Here is a 16,802-nt window from a genome sequence, read left to right on the forward strand (position 1 = left end):
AGCAAGAAAAAAAAAACATGGAGGGGAGCTTCTTTTTTTTTTTTGCATAGCGCAGTCTGGACTTTGGGTCGCGCGCCGCGCGCAAGGAGATAAGAAAGAGAAGGGGAGGAGCCCTCGCCTAAGCAAAGCGCGCATAATGAAGGCATCCTGCCCTCGCTTCCTCCTCGCACTTGGGAAAGAGAAGCGCGAAGCCCTTGAAAAGAACACACTTCTCTATCCTGGTGCAGCGAGGTCGCGAGTGCATGGGCAGCGTGAGTGAACAAAACGCCTTGCAAAGGGCGTTAAAAAGATACAACGGAAGCAAGAAAAAAAAAACATGGAGCGGAGCTTCTTTTTTTTTTTCCACGTCGCAGTTTGGTTTTGAAGTCGCGCGCCGTGCGCAAAGAGATAAGAAGTTACGTCGATTTTTTGGGATAAAAGGTCCGTTCATTTTGCGAATAAATACGGGTGCAATTTTACTTCGCGTAATGGACGCCCCCCCCCCCCCCCCCCCCCCCCCCAACTTTGCATCGATTTTTCGGGAAAAAAAGTGTGTTCATTCTGCGAGTAAATACGGTAGTACATGGGACTGGTCAGACATCCCTATAAATTTGTTGACTTGGATGTGACCCAGAAAATGGGCACCTATGATGGCCAGTTGGAGATCTGCAATGATGAACTCCCACCGGAATGTTTGCCCGAATCCAATGTCGATTGTCAGAAAACATTGACCGTAGGTGGCTGTTGCAAGCTGTTGACAGCCCCAAGACACGCTTCGGGTTGCAGCTCGTGGTCAGCAGGGGTAGCGGGCAACGCGCTCACTTCCGCACCAGTGTCTATGAGAAACTGGAGCCTTGTAAGGGTGTGGCGGATATTATTTTTGTGAAATTACGTGGACTTTTTTTACCTCTTCTCGTATATTACTTTGTTTGCACAAGGTTGCACCAGTACTCCTTGAGATTGTCTCAATGTCCGCAGGAGCGGCGTGTTGGCGGGCCAAACCTTGAGACTGGGAGCCGGTCGTGGAAGGAATGCCAAGGCAACTACGTCGACATTGGGCCCCAGACGTCGTACGACGACTACAACAACAAGCTCCGAGGCAGTCTCGAAAACTGTCGTCGTTGGTATGTGCGGATGGATGTGCTCTGTTTAGTGCTCTCGAAGTTCATTCCCTACCAGACGTTAGGGTAGGACACCCATTACTGGTATGGTAACCAGTTTTCTAAACTGACCATTGTGTGACAATGAATTGACCCCTCGTATGGCTGATGCATTTGTGTAATAAATTTATTATACGTATAAAAACTTGCCCTCGGAATATCTTGGCACTTGGCACATTATTCCACATTTCTGTGACAGAAGGTTTGGTTTGCATTTGATTCTATACCTAAGATAACCATTTACAAATGTTAATGCTATGTCCATCATCAGTGAGCATACGTTTGCCATGTATTGTGCTCAATACCCGCTAAATCTGACGGATTTTATATTTTTCTGATGTGGAAAAAATGAGTCCAGCGAATTTTTTGTTGGGCCATTTTTTTGCATGGCGGATTTCTGCCTCATGCAGTGCACCAACTCAAAATTGTCCTTTAAAACACATTTTTCATGTCCTCTAAAAACACAAAAAATGAAACTGGCACAAAAAGTGTCCCTCGAAACAGCTGTATCAAGAATCATAGACCAGTGAACCGAATTGAAGGCGCACTTCAAAATGGCGAATCACACTGGAAAGTGCTATGCGGCAGAGGTGCTGTATGGTATATACAAAGACCAGACCAATCTGTGGTACTTGCTTTTTACAACGGGGCTGTTAAGGACTAAATTCCCCAGAATTGTGTCCACCAGCGAAGAAATGATGACACCGAACTCTGGACAGCTACCGCCATCTATGAGCAATGGCATGCCATACAGCTGGTTGCCGCCGTGGCTCATAAATGGTGGGAGCGGAACGAGTGGCGCAGAGGAGCGGCGATGTGCGCAGCGGCACGAGTGGTTCCGCAACCGCCGTGAAGCCGCTATCACCTAAAATTCCACTGCGTTGAGGGCTTCAGATTCCCTTGCGAAAGAAGAGCGCTCAGCTCCATTGCTCATCCTTCTTCACCAGAGTGGAAAGGCTGAAAGTTGCTGAAAGACCTCATGACTTTGCTTTCAAGCTTGGGTTCAAAAAGTCGCAATTTTGACAGCAGGTGGACATTCTGATGTCCAGACTTGAGGACCACTTGGACCTCAAGCCATATCTAGGCTACCTGTTTGAGACGTTCATTGACAGCATGAAGACCGACGGGTTCTTTCTCGCTGCTGAAGCTGCGATGCGAGAGAGGTGCGCAAGATTTATTAGGACGCTAGTTGATCAAATCAAACAGTGACTTCCCGACAGCATTAAAGTTCTCCAGGGCATCATTTTTATCAGTCCAAAACACGGCTTGTGCATCCTGAAGGAGCCATTGATTCCTCTGTTGGAAACAATGGCAGTGCCCCCTGAAGAAATCTAAAAAAATTGAAATCCAGTGGAGCAAAATCCCCCTCAGTAACTGGGAGCAAATATTGTCAACGCAGTCATTCTTGTGTGAAGTTCACTTCTATAAGGACGCCTGTGGCGAAAACCTGTTCGCTGAGTTGCCTGGATTCGCCACGTCGATGCAGGTGTTGCCCTACTCTCATTCCAAAGTAGACATGACGTTTAGTGAGCTTAACATAGTAACATCCGAATAGAGCAGCAAGCTGAAACCTGAAACAACAAACGCCATCCTCGTCGCAAGAGCGAGGCTGAAGTAGCGCTAAAAAAGTTGTTTTGATTATGAGCTTCCTATGGCGGTTGTAAGTGCAATTGGGACATTTGCAACGTATGTACAACCAAGCTACCTTCGTGGTCCCTCAACAAGTAACTGCAGCAGTCCTGTGGAGATGGTGTCAGACAACGACAGTGGTGACAAAGACATGCTCAATGTGTCTTTCTGTAACCTGCGAGTGCTTTTTTTTAATGTGAAAGCATTAAATGGGGGGGTCTCATGGAGCGAGCCGATGTCATCAGTTTGAAGCGCGAAAACGGCACCTTAAATCCTCTTTCCAAGTGTAGCCAGCTCCCAGCTATGAAACCACGCGAAAAGCCTAGACACAATCCCAAAGGAGCGAAGTAAAGCTGCTGAATTTTCGGCTTTGGTCCCATTGGCTGGCGCGAGTCGACGAGGATCCCAATGGCCGCTGCGCGTCAGTTTGAACGATTCCTCACCCGATGGCGCTACATGTCCGCGAGGCAGCGGCTTCATGGTTCCACGCCCAGGGTCAGTGCGCTGTACGCCGCAGACGAAAGAAGGGAGCAAAGAGCAGCGTGCGTGCTTTTGCATTCACAACTCATAAGAAGTGCTTATAGGTGTACCTCGAGCCTTTTTTTTTTTTTCATCAGTGTGAACATTTATGACTTTTAGCCTCATCTGTGATCAGGTGATGACAACCACAGCGCTGAAGTTTCTAGTATTCTAGTTACCAGGCCTCTTTCGAAGACTCTTTTATATGTTATCTCAGCTCTCAAGGTTTGGGAAAGCCTTTAAAAATTAAAATGAAATTTCGCTGTTTTTTAATACAAAAAGAGGTCTCAGCGGGAAATTTAGTGGGTATGTTTTAGAATTTAATGGAACTGGTGGATTTCTTATTTTATTGCTTTTTAGTAGATTTCTGATGCCCAGCGATGGCAACACTAAAGGGGGGACACTAGTGAAATGAATGAGAATGAAATACATGTATAAGCTCCAAAAATTATTTTTACTGCTCCAAAACAAATTTTTGACTGCTCTGAAAGGTGCATTTCCTCAGTTTTGAACACTTCAGTTTGATACCTTTTGTCAGCACATGCAGCATTTCTCTGACGTCCCCGATAGTTCCGACGTTTTTGAGAGCTCATGTCCTCCCAAATGGGAGGACATTGAACTCAACCCCTGGTGTCTGGAAAATACTGGCCTCTCGGGACATCTCCAATTTCTATTGCTGTGATGCAGGATGGATGTTACTAAAATACTCAGCACTATCGGAAGCTTCAATGGTAGCATGGACCTTAGGCACTGGCTATGTAATGTGTGTGAAGCCGTTGAGCCATCACTATCAAAGCAGTTATCTCCCTTCTTTTTTCAGCAGAACAACTGGCACATCCCATAGATTATTAAAGGGACAAATTACTCCTGTGTTCTGCATTTAATATGTTTTAATGCGAAAGCATAAACGGGGGGGGGGGGGGGGGGTCGGGGGTCCCATGGAGCGAGCCGACATCATCAGTTTGAAGTGTGCCAAACGGCACCTTAAATCCTTTCTCCAAGTGAAGCCAGCTCTCAGCTATAAAACCACGTGAAAAGCCTAGACAACGGCACCTAGTTTCCCCGATCCCAAAGGAGCGGAGTAAAGCTGATGGATTTCGCCTTTGGTCCCATTGGCTAGTGCACGTCAACGAAACTTCTATTAATCGCTGTGCGCGTCAGTTTCAACGGCCGCCACCCCATGGCGCTGTGTGTCCGTGCTACAAACGCGCCTGTAACATGAAACGTCCAAGATCAGAGCTGCAAGGAGCAAGCTGCGGAAAAGTCCTGGAGGGAGCATTTTGTCCTTTGTTCTGGCACCGCAGAGTTGGGGGTGACTGTGGATGGCTTTCTGTCTTGTCGCAGCCCTGGTGGAGGGGCGTGGCGTGGCGAGGGGAGAAGTGGGCCTGGCTTCGTTCGACCTGCGTTGTCCGACTCTGGTGGTGGCACAGTTTCAGGACGACCAAAACTACACCAACACCCTGATGAGGCTGCAGATCCTGGAACCTAAAGAGGTGCGTAGGAACCAGGGAGGTCCGTTCCGTCTGCTGACCGAGAATTTTCCTCAAATTGGTTCAGCTTATCAACAGACACGGCTGAACTAGTTGTGGCTCGAGCATGTAAGCGGCAGTACGTTCAAAGCTGTATCTGTTCGAATGAGCAGGCATGAACCGTGTACTAAATATCCACTTGTGAGTACTCTGTCTCCGAAATGTTTATTCAAATATTAATTTTCTTTTGAGAAAATTAATTTGGAAGTATACGCATACACCTCCAAATCACTTGCTGCCGCTCTACTGGCAACAACGAGCTGGGGCACTTGTGACGTCATATGTTGCATCCGAGAGCAGATAATGCTCCCACTCCTCGGCGTTGTGCATTGTATAGTGATAATGAGCATGTGGTTTTGCAAATTGCGTCTGGTTTAAGCTGTTTGTGGCATGTGATGGAGGGTGGGGGGAATTGATGATTGGCTGTGGGGTGCAATGACACCACGAAGAAATGCAACAGAGTGAAATGTTGTTAGTTTCCGACCAAGGAAGTCTCTGCGGTGGAAGGAGGACCGAGTGGTCCGACGCGAAGGCTGGCTCCTAGCAGTCGCGTCATGCTAGAAAACAGTTGATGCCTTGCTAGCATGTAAAACCTTTCATGCCATTTTGCTTCAAAGCGGCATCTGGGTTCATGTGTCGGCGTTTTGTGAATGCAGCCCCCTCAGGAGGTTCCCTCAGAGCCGATGCCGGCGGATCGAATGCGAACGGCGAATCGTCTGAAGTCTCGTGCTGAAAATCTTAAAAGATTTGCTGGTCATCGCTGGACTAAGACAAGCTCGATGAATATTCATAGTCCATTATTTCCCACGGACGACCGCGACGGCCCTCTGACTGCTTTTGACACTGGGCGAAACAGGGTCAAGCTGCCCATGTGCCGATGTTAACATCCGACGTCGCAACAAGATGGCAGACCAGTAAATTTGCGGGTTATTTTCGGTTTCGTATATGTCATAATTCTATGATTAAAAAGTATTTAAAAATTTTTTGGCAAATTTATTTGCTGCTTTAGGCCCAGTTCCTTGTACTCTTTCCAAAAAGATCTTTAGTTGAAAAATTCAAATTGACGCCTCTGTCTTTCGTACATAACATGTGGCGACTAGGATAGAGAATGAGGAAGGCACCCGGCTTTACTGAAGAAAAATTTCAATGCAAAGGAGCACAGCTGGAACTGCTGCTTTTGGACGCCGGGAAGCATTCGAGCCCTCAAAGCCAGAGTCGTGGCCACAATACGTCAAGCGACTTCAATTCTACTTGCTTGCTAATGGGATTGAGGACGACGCCATGAAGCGTGCAGTCTTGTGCAGCATATGCAAACCCTCCGTGTACGCCATTCTCCGACCTCTATGTTCTTCGAAAACACCAGGTGAAGTACTTTTTGAAGAGAATGTTGACAAAACACTTCGCCCCGAAAACATCGGTAACTGCTCACCGATTCACGTTCAGCAAGCACTGCCGGCGACAAGGCAAGTCTGGCCGACTACATTGCTGAGTTGTGCCATTTCGCTGAACACTGGGAGTACAGTCGCCAACCGATTATTCAAACTTCGCAGGGACCGAAAAGCATCAGAATAATAGAGCAGTCAGAAACAGCAGCGTATTAAAGAACTTGCCCTTATTACGTCTAAGTGGACTTAAACAAGCCGTCAATAGTACCTTGCTTCAGGTTACGTCTCCGCTTTCGTTCGGCCACGTTCTATTAGCTTGAGAATCGCTGCCTTCTTTCCTAGCGTTATGGTCGAGTGCTTTCCGCGCTTTGTAGCGACACTTTGCGGCAGCGGAAGAACAGAGGGGGCCATGACGCCCCCTCTGTTTTTAGGACCGATTCGTTTGTGGAGTCTGAGAGGAAAGTAAAAAAAAGTCAAATTGGACGTTTTAGTGATTTATACAGCGTAAGCTTGGTCTGCCAGTAGGGGCGACACTGGTTTACTCTGTAGATGAGCAATTTCGCCAGTGCAGTACGACTGACCTGGGGTCTTTAACGTGCTCACGCAGTAGTGATACACGACCGCACGCCGGTACGATGCTCATCCAGATCGAAACGGGCAGGGGTGGGGCTCGAACCCAGGATCCCTGGGTTCTGCAGTGCGAGCTTTCGCTCCACGCGCGTCGAGCTGGGTGTGCGCTTCAGCCCGCTCGGCCACAGATCCCCCAAGTCTGAGAGGAATTGGTGCTGCCTTGTCACTGAGCTTGATCTCACATTCACTGGAGCTCAAGAACTGGCGATTGTCGTGGAGTACGCCAGAAATCGCACATGAGAAATCCGTGACTCCCGGAGTTAAGAGGCTGTAGATGTTCGCTACGTCGACGAAAACGACTCATGCAAGACATCCAACAGTTTATTGGCGCCAGGCCACAACCCTGGCAAAATGAAGACATCTCCAAGTGCAACTGGGAGATGTTGGTGTTGCAGTAATGCGCACGATGCAAGTAACTGCTATTTCGCACTAGCCATTTGCCATTTCTGTGGAAAAGAGGACACATCGTACGTGCATGCCGTCGGAAGTCGGCCAAATCTAAGCACTATGCTTCAACAGCGAGATCAGAACATCGCCAGGAGTGGGACAAAGAGCCGTTGGAGTGTCGCCTGAACTTCATTGAACCAGCGGAGAGGGTCGAAGTGCAAGTAAATGGAATTGCAATCGGCATGGAAGTTGACACTGCAGCTGCTTGCTCAGTAATTGATCCTAGAACAATGCATAGTCTCAAGATAACCAAGCACAAGCTGAGACAGGCAGAAATAACTCTCCGACATAATATTCCCAATGCAAGTTGATGGTTCTACTTCTGGGTAGCGTCAATGTCTGCGTGCAATTCAAGGTAAAAAAGCACGCGCTACCGTGGTTGGTGGTAAGAGGAAGTGGGGGAAGCCTGCTTGGAAGGAAGTGGTTCCAAGCGCTCATGATCACTATTCAAGGAATTTATCAGAAATTTATCTAATTATGATGCAAGATAAAAATTATGATTCTTTATATGAATGGCTACACATACAAAGCAGATATTTGACGATTTCCTTTAGACAGGCCTACTGATCATAAGTAGGGTTCGGAGTTTTCGGTTTAAACCGATAAAAACTGATAAAAGTACGCCGAATCGATTTTCGGAAATTCGGTTTTAACCGAAAAAGGTCAGTTTGTAGGTTCGGCATTTTCGGTTTAAACCGATAAAAGTACATATAGTCCGTTTTCTAAAATTCGGTTTTAACCGAAGAAGGTCATTATTTTAGGGCCGCGTCGAGGTAGGAGGGGGAGAGGGGGGGGGGGGGGCGAGGGAGAAAGGGAGAGGGCTTTGCAAGGTTCGACATTGTGTGACCTCTTCGTGATTGCCCTTTTCCAAGGTTCAACATGCAACAAAAGAGGTCTTGGATTGGCCTTCGCGGGACATCTGTGTCCTTTCTGTGATCGGGCTTAATCTGTCAAGTTCCCGGTCCTAAAAAAAAGGTTCGGATGTGGGCTAGTACAAGGTTTTTCGCTTTATGCACTTCAGAGGACATCGAGGAAAGGTGCTAATGCCTTTCTTAACACCCTCTCTCAAACTTCCCTCCAATTAAAAACATAAATACAATGAATTTTTTATTTTTTTTGCCATTCCGCGGGTTTTAGTACGGTCATCACCTGAGGCGGTCAAGTCGTCAGAATGGGAAGGAAAAAGAAGCGCGCTGAAGATTATGCCCGCGAATTCCGCGATTTTGAGGTGTGTCCTGATGGAAGTCGCTGTGTCCTGACGGAAGTTGCAGCGAAGACCTCGTATGTATATGTGCCGTTATTCTTTGAGTGATCACAAATATCACAGCTACAAGGATCATCTAATCCGGTGTCCGATGGTGCTTCTTTCACATTCACCGAAAAAAAACGGTAAACTTTTTTTGAGAATAAATATACACCGAAAAAAACCGAAAATTGAATTTTAAAATAAACACCGAAAAAAGTATGCCGAATTTCGAAAAAATAAAAACCGAAAACGCGGAACCCTAATCATAAGCAAGTATGCTACATATGGAACGTTGGTGAAATGTATGAGATAACTTTATTCATCCTTCAAGAATGTTGTCCATCATGGACTGTTTAAACTGCACATGACACCTCAAAACAAAATTAAGTTTGTTCATCCAGCAAAAAATGTGTCTATTGTGCATTTCTTACCAAGCACCAATGCACTGTGGGGAAACAACACCTGTGGAAGCGAGCTCTCCAGGCTTCGTTTCTCTGCAGTGCATCGGTGCTTGGTAAGGAGCTTGCGCAACGGGGCTGTGAGAACAAAAAGTATGAATTACATGAAAGTGCCATTCAAATTAAGCGGCTTATAAATTAAAAACATAGCGGGACAAGTACAATTTGAAAATTTGTTTGAATTAACTAGAAGTATGAAATACCCGAGTTTGAATTATTACGAGCCTACTGTATCTGTTATACCTACCGTAGAATTCCGTCAGTTTCCGAATGGCTAATATGTGAAATCAATGCAGCTACTAAAGGTTTTTTATGTTTAGGTACAGTAATCCCTCATTCTAACGAAGTCAACGGGATCGACGGAAAAAAGATTTTATATAAGCGGTAATTCAATAAAAGTGATAGAGCAAAAAAAAACAATTCCAGCAGCCTTGAAGGTGGATGGGAGCACTACAGAACAATCTGGCCATATATTTTACAAACAAGCCTTTGTTATGAACATCTGGCGGCAGCTTTACCAAGTAAAGAAATAATTAAGTGGGGTTTGCCGATAATTTCATCCGGGCATCAGTTCTCCTCAAACTGTTCCAGGCATCGCAAGAGCACAGTCACCGCCGCTGCACTCCACTTTGTTTCGAAGCATCTGTAGGATGTTTCAAGTCTCCGCAGTCAATGGAATTTCCCGAGGTGCCTCTCCGATGCCGCTTCGTGTTTACCCTGGCCGCACGCAAGGGCTATGATCACAGCATCCGTGACAGGAGCAACAACGGGAACATCCGTATCAACAAGCGTGAACGAATCAAAGTTATACTCGGTGGCTTCGCTAACACTTTTTCACAGACTTCTGTAGAGATCGTTGCAACTCTGGGAATGGTGTGCCAGCTCGGCAAGCATGCTCGCGAGAGAAAACCCGACGTCGCGCGAAGCAGTTGGCGATCTTTCATCTTTGGCTTGCGGGCGCTCTTTCTTTTGCATGAGAAACTTCTCGAACCCATCCAGTATGCCTCGCTTGTTTTGCAAAATGGTGGACACTGTCGAACAGCCGATGCCGGAATGTCAAATTCTTTGGCAATTTCGGACTGGCCAGCCACTTTTCTCAACCTCGCAGATCTAAGTGAGTTTCGGTAAACACCCCCAATCTCCCATACGACGCATATCACATGTGCGTTTCCATGGCCTCCGAGATCTTGAGGTGCGCGGCGTGTAGTATGGTAGTACACTGTAGGCCGTGCAGGCGTGTGAGTCGGGGGCTCCCGGAGGGATGATTTCCTCCAGGCTTCATGACCTTCATCGCTTCCTTGACCCGATTCTGACAGAAGTCGGGCAGCATCGGCTGCGGGTGCTGTGAGTGGACACTGCTCCCGCTGCTCCCTGCCCGCGTCTGCACATCGGCATCGGAAGCGGTGCTCTGTGTGCTCTGCCTCCGTCATCTGTTTGCTCCGTTTTCTTGTTTGCCGTTTTCCCGGTTTGCCGTTTGCCTCGGTGAAGAAGGGAGATGCAACGCAAGGGTTTCCGTGCGCCTCCGTGTAGGCTTGCATACTTTCGGCATCGCGGCCTTCATAATAAGCGTGGTCGGCCGCCAATACACTTAGAATAATCCAGTTCAAAATGCATGCATTTCAGTCGGGACCACTTTGAACTTCGATAGAAGCGAAAATTCGAAAAAAGTGATTTTGTTTTAACGAGGGATTACTGTACATACATTTTATTCATCAAAGTGTCTAGCGTTACGTCCGACGTAACCCAAGTTACGTCCAAATCTCTGCCTTCCCTAGGTTCACGGAGGGGAGAGAGGAGGGCGGGGGGGAGAATTAGGTACCGTATTTGCACGAATATAACGCGACCGCGAATATAACGCGAGGGCAGTTTTTGATGCCCCCAAAAAGAAAAAAAAAAATTATTACTATTATAACGCGAACCGATGCCGCGTCAATTTCTCGCACTCCTCAATTTCTCGCACTCGGGGGCATAGCAGAAGTGAAAAAGTCAATGGAAATGGAAGAAATATCAGTTTATGTTTTGACAGCACTCATCCTCACTGCTCAGGTCCTTCCGTTTACAATCCACTTGGCGACTACGCAGGTATGCAGCAGCACGGCACCTGCTTGTCTGGTAGTTCTTTTTTTCTTCCGTGGGAGCTCCTCGGCAGCCCACAATCCAAACAAGGCGCGGAAGCAGAAGCACCAACACACAAACACCAGACCACTCTGGAGCAGAAACTAAACAATGCGCTGGCAGAAAAAAAGACTGCTGAACCCGATACACGATCACACTTCTTATTCTGGTCCCTCTTCGTAAACAAATGCTTCGTGTTGCACGATTGCGTAAACGCGGTCGGTGGTCTTGGCTTGGCTTGTGTTGATTTGACTTGGCCCGGCTTGGCTTGGCTCGAATTGGCCGGTGCCCGCATTTCCGCATGGCGCGCGCGCGTGCAGCGTGAGCGCGTTGTAAAAACACAAAAGCGATAAAAATGCTTTGTTATGTTTTCTATTCGCCCCTTCACGTGGCCCAATGGCTAGAAAATGCCCCTCCGCACCCCCACTTCTTTTTCCATTGGATCTTTTGCATTGAGCCGGAGGGATGGCTTTCTCCTCTGTCTTTCTCCAGACTCGCGCGCCTCGTGCCTGAACTCGATTCCGAATGTAACGCGAGGTGCGTTTTGGAGCACGTAATTTCGGAAAAAAACTCGCGTTATATTCGTGCAAATACGGTATATGCGTTTCAGTGCTCCAACCGGACGTAACGCTAGCCACAGCGTTTATTCATACAGTAGTAAGAGAGAAACATTTGAATTGCAGTAATGTTACAACAAAAGTTGGTTTGTCGCAAGAGGCCGGTCCGTGAGAAGTAGACAGTTTCATCAGAAAATTGTGTGAATTGGTTTTAAATGTGATAGACTTCATAAATGTCTACAAGAAATATTCCTAGAATTTCTGCAGCAGTTTTTAAGCAGTTTAATAAAAAAAGATTTATGCAGTCAAGACAATGCAAAAGGCCATAGCATTTCAATGACGATTTATGCAGCGATTTCGGCACCATTTTTTTTTTCCAGTTTGCTCGTGTTGTTAGCGGCAACTGTAAACCATCTTGATTTGATGGACCTCAGCCACAATATTGGTGACTAGTGGTGGCTTTAGCTCGACTAGCAATGAGCTTACAATTAGCAAACCATTTGAAAACGCTCCTGTTGGTGGTTCTTTTGCCGATTTTTGGAGTGAACTGTGCAGTTGTTGGTGCCCAAGACAGCGTTGGAGCCCCACTCCATGGGGGAGTTGGTGCAGCTGCTTCGCAAGGAACTTCCGATGATCACTGTGGTTCCCCTTGACCGGCGCCTGTTCAACGACTCTGCAGGCATTGAGTATGTCCGCAATCTCTGCGTGCCGGAGTACAGCTCCATCGAGACAGAGGTCGTTAACAAGTGAGTTGTATCCAATTCTCCGAGCTCTATATTTTCCGGTGGAAGTCACATTTTCCCCCAAGGTTCTGTCGGTGTGCCATACACAACGATGCAACTTATATTATTTTCTTTTATAACTGCGGGATGAGCTGGAATTTAATTACGGCCTTTGTGGTTTTTGTTTGATGGGTTGGCGAAAATAATGAACCTGCTGCTCCCACTTGTCATATATTGTGATCAGCATACACATAAGTGGTCTTAGCAATGCAGTGTCACAGCAATGACTGTACAACGAAGTGGGACTCATGTACAAAAATATGTTAGTATAATGTTTCTTTTTTAAAAATAATGCCTATAGCAGTGGTTCTCAAATGGGGGTTTGCAGACCATTTGGGGTCTGCAAAGGCATATTAGGGATCCGTGAAGCCCTGCCTCATCAGTTAAGCCTGGCAATCAAAGTTTTCTTGCTTTCAAATTAATAAGAAATGTTCCAACTTTCGGGCGAGTTTTCTCGTGTGTATGTCAATGAGAGAAGTCTGCTTCACACTAGCCCTTAGCTATGTCCATTTATTAAATCATTATTATAATTAATTTATGCCTTCCCCCAGGGGTGGATGCAGGAATTTCCTGAGGGAGGGGGGTCAGGTGTTGGTCAGCGTACCATATGTTTAGGAACCCCCTCCCCCTCTCCCTCTTTTCACACCCTAAATTTTACACATGCAGAAATCAAGAGGGGGGTCAGGACATCTGGACCCCCCCTCTAAATCCGCCCCTGCCTTCCCCTCATCACGAATGGGGTCGTCTATCGTCTCCACCCATCCACAAGGAGTCCTCGAGACATCAATGGCTGAGAACCACTGGTGTATAGCATTACTAATCGTACGCCACGCAGAAACTACCGTGTCGCTATGAATGCTGTAATATTGCAATATTTCTAAGAAGAACCCCATTGATAAGTTTGTCAGGCGACCGCAGTAAAACAATTTATGATCCAGGAATTGTAACTACCAGTAAATGCTTTTGGGTTCCTTATATGTGGCAAAGACTCTCACACAGTTATGTACTTCTTATTAACTTTCACAGCTATAGAGTGCTACCATAATCGTTCAAATGTAGGTTGACATTTTTTTTTTATTGTTCTTTACAATTAGGAGGTTGTCGTAATCACAATGCAAAAATGTCGACCATAAGAGTGAGCAAAATTACCGAGCCCTTTGAGTAAACCCTGACGCTCCCCCGTGTCAGCCACTGCTCCTAGTACACCAGTGCCAAGCAGTGAAGCTCAATGTGCCTGCCAGGGCAAAACGGGGAAGCATGCCTCACGTAATGCACGATCACAATCTGCAAACTTTGGTCTAAATGAGGCAAGCAGAGCCAAGCACAACAATAGAGCGTGCCAGAGAAAAGATGGAGAGGTGAACAGGCTATTGTGAAAGCCCGACTCTCTTTAAAGCAAAGTTCAAGGTTGTGTCCACCCAGGCCAGTGCAGAGGGGTAAAGAGGTTAAGGGGAGGTAGTAAAGCAAAAAGCCTGGCTGCCCAACATGTCGCGTCGGGAGGTAGTTTTTGATCGTAACAACCGGGAGTTTGATACCCTTATTTCTGTCGGGGTTCAACGGGACTGGCGCTCGTGATCATAACAGCCGGGAAAGCATAGCAGTCTATGAATGTGGTGTTTTGGTTTTTAGTGCTGGGAGCCAGGTTCTTTTGTTGACATCACAGGTCAGGGAGCGCAAATATGGCTGCGGTCACGTTGACCCAAACAGCGGCGACGTGCTGGAGGCTACATGCTCTGCTCTCATTCTAGGACGCATGCCGTGTTTTTGGGCCCACATAACTGTTGTGCTTCTTGGTCTGTGACGTCATTCCAAGATCCTACCAAGCATGAAATCCACCCAGCTTGCCATCTGATTCTGCTTTCATTTCTGAAATTCACCCAGAATATATATTTTCTCTCTAGAAATAGAAATTCGACCTTACAGCTGTTCCCGAGTTGAGATGAAACCACCCATGTGCAATGTTTCCTGTCAAAAATATCACAAAAATATCACCCCTGTGCAGAGTGTGATTCTAGAAACTAGAGCAGCAGTAGCTCTTAAATTTTCTGCCGACTGCCGATGGGAAGAAGGGAACAGCTCTTCTGCTGAAAGAATGGTCTGTTTATTTCGTCGTGATATGCGGTTTTTAAAGCTTCAAGAATTCTTTTCGGCCGATCAGGCACGAGCAAAATAAGAAGAAAAGGCGAGCCAGATACGTCGAGCCAGATTATCCTATCAGGCTGCAACCACAACCTAAGAGCATGGGAATTGTTACATGGCACAGAGAATGAAACATGGGCTCATCTTCATTTAGTTCCCACCCCACTGCATACTTCTCCTCACGTGATATCTTCTGGCGACCTTTACCGTGACCACTGTCTCTTCTAACACGACATTTGTAACATTTCTTATTTTTCCCACCCAAGTTACTTGAAAATGCGTAAGGTAATGAAACTTAGTGCTATTTGGTTCATGTTATTAAGCAGAATAACTAGTCTTAAAAGATGAGGGCAAATATCAAGTAGCATGTTGCTCCTGATTGTTTCTTTACCGTGGTCCTCGTTTTCTCTTAAAGCGTGTACTTGGACTTTGTGACAGTCGCACTGCGAGCGCACACGATGGTCCCCACTTCCGGCACACCAGCACCGTAGGAATGCTGCGGAGGGTCACAGCCACGGGTGCTCAGTTGCATCTGACCGTCCAAGCTGGTTGGTCATGTTGTACAATAAGTACTGTTACAATATTGACGCCCCCTTCTTAACAGACTTCAATGAAGAAAATGGTATTGATGGTATGATACCAATGAACAGACTACCTATTCATTACAGAAGCCAGAAACATGCCCGAAGGATGTTGAGACGCAAATGGCATAATTTGTTTTATGTCTATTCCAACATGTATGCTTGTAAGAAGTATGTGAAGCTGAGGGGCATTGAGACAGGTCCAAACTTAAAGGAAGGATCCTGTTTCCAGGTACTATGGGCTGTCTGCCGTCGCAGCACTGGTGCAGTATGTGGAAGGAATGCAGAACGTAACCTGCACCCCACACTCCATCAAGATCATCTTCAACTCGGGCAAGGGAGTCACTCGCCTTGGTAACCCTTCTCACAAGCTTCTCACTGTTCTAAATTGTTCAGACAAAAACAGCAAGGTTCCATCGTGTGGAGCCTCGCTAAGACACCCTTAAACTGCAACAAAATTTTGTGACATGGTGATTGAGGAAGCTGGGTAGGATATAAGGTGTGATAAAGTGCCGGTGAAGAGGCGTCTGATATTATCTGGAAGTGTTTTCCACCCAGCGGCGCAGCCAGGGGGCTGGGTTTATGGGAGTTCAGCTCCCCTCCGAAATCTAGCCGACCCTATAATATACACATGCATTTTCAGCCTCCCACCGAAAGGAATTCCTGGCTACGTTGCTGGTTCCTCTGCACGGCTTGACGAGTGCTTAGTTTCTCACTGTGGAGGGACTATGGATGTGCAGACTCTAGCCGTGGTGTGGTCAGAGAGCACCGCACCATCCGAAAGTGACTACCATAAAGTTGCAAAAGAATGCCCACCCTTGGAGAGGAGATCGACAGTGAGAAATGTGAGGTGGATGATCTTTCGGGGTGCAACAGCAAAAGGCTATAGAGAAGTGAGCAGTCAACACATTCAGGCACCCGCTACGGGAACTGATGCCACAGGTTGCAGACACGGCAACATTGCATTTCATGGTGCTGTTCATTCATTTTACGAATTTAATTGGGACTAGACGTGCAACTAGTGGACATTTAGTTTTGAATGAATTTGAAGCAGATATAGTTATTTTGACCGACTATTTTCAAATCAAACATTTAATGACTGCAGTGCCTTTCTCCAAATCTTTTACTATTGCATCCTTCGTAAACGAAAATCCAGCTAAACTCGTTTAGGAATTGTTCCTAAGTTTTCATTGGTTCACTGCTAAGCTCGCCCAGCTAAAAATTATCGTTAGTTCCAATAGGAATTCTAACTGGTTTTAATAGGAATTAATCGGTTTTAATGGGTTCCAATTTGAAGCACACTGGCCAATGGGTCTCACCAGTTGGAAAAAATTTTCCAGTTGGAAACTTAATGAATTCAAATGGTTCCCGTTAGTTCCCATTGGTTCCCATTGGTTCCCATTACAGTGACCAATTGGTTGTCCGAAAACCTAACTGGTACCAATTGGAAATTCCAATTGGAATCTAAAGAGAATTTTCAGTTAATTTTTATCTAACTGTATTGACTGCGACCCCAGAGAGTCCAAGGCCTACATAGGGGTGGCAGGTAAATGACGGAATTAAGTTAAACCCCAAAAATTAAGCCCCGAGCCGGTTTGATAGAAATCGTGGAAAGCCGAAAAGTCCTGAATTGGAGCTGACCTTGA

The 16,802-nt window shown here is 46.4% G+C and overlaps 1 protein-coding gene across 1 annotated transcript in view; it reads left to right on the forward strand.

Moving 5' to 3' along the window:
* LOC8039588 (mutS protein homolog 4) overlaps positions 1-16,802 on the forward strand; it is a 107,669-nt gene that overhangs the window by 8,269 nt on the left and 82,598 nt on the right. The window contains exons 3-6 of the mRNA XM_029991622.4: positions 958-1,103; positions 4,632-4,780; positions 12,210-12,400; positions 15,389-15,510. Of these exons, the coding sequence (XP_029847482.3) occupies positions 958-1,103; positions 4,632-4,780; positions 12,210-12,400; positions 15,389-15,510 (608 nt within the window). The remainder of the gene's footprint in view (positions 1-957; positions 1,104-4,631; positions 4,781-12,209; positions 12,401-15,388; positions 15,511-16,802) is intronic.

This window comes from Ixodes scapularis, unplaced genomic scaffold (genome assembly GCF_016920785.2).
Source record: "Ixodes scapularis isolate PalLabHiFi unplaced genomic scaffold, ASM1692078v2 PGA_scaffold9__187_contigs__length_104089568, whole genome shotgun sequence".
Taxonomy (NCBI): domain Eukaryota; kingdom Metazoa; phylum Arthropoda; class Arachnida; order Ixodida; family Ixodidae; genus Ixodes; species Ixodes scapularis.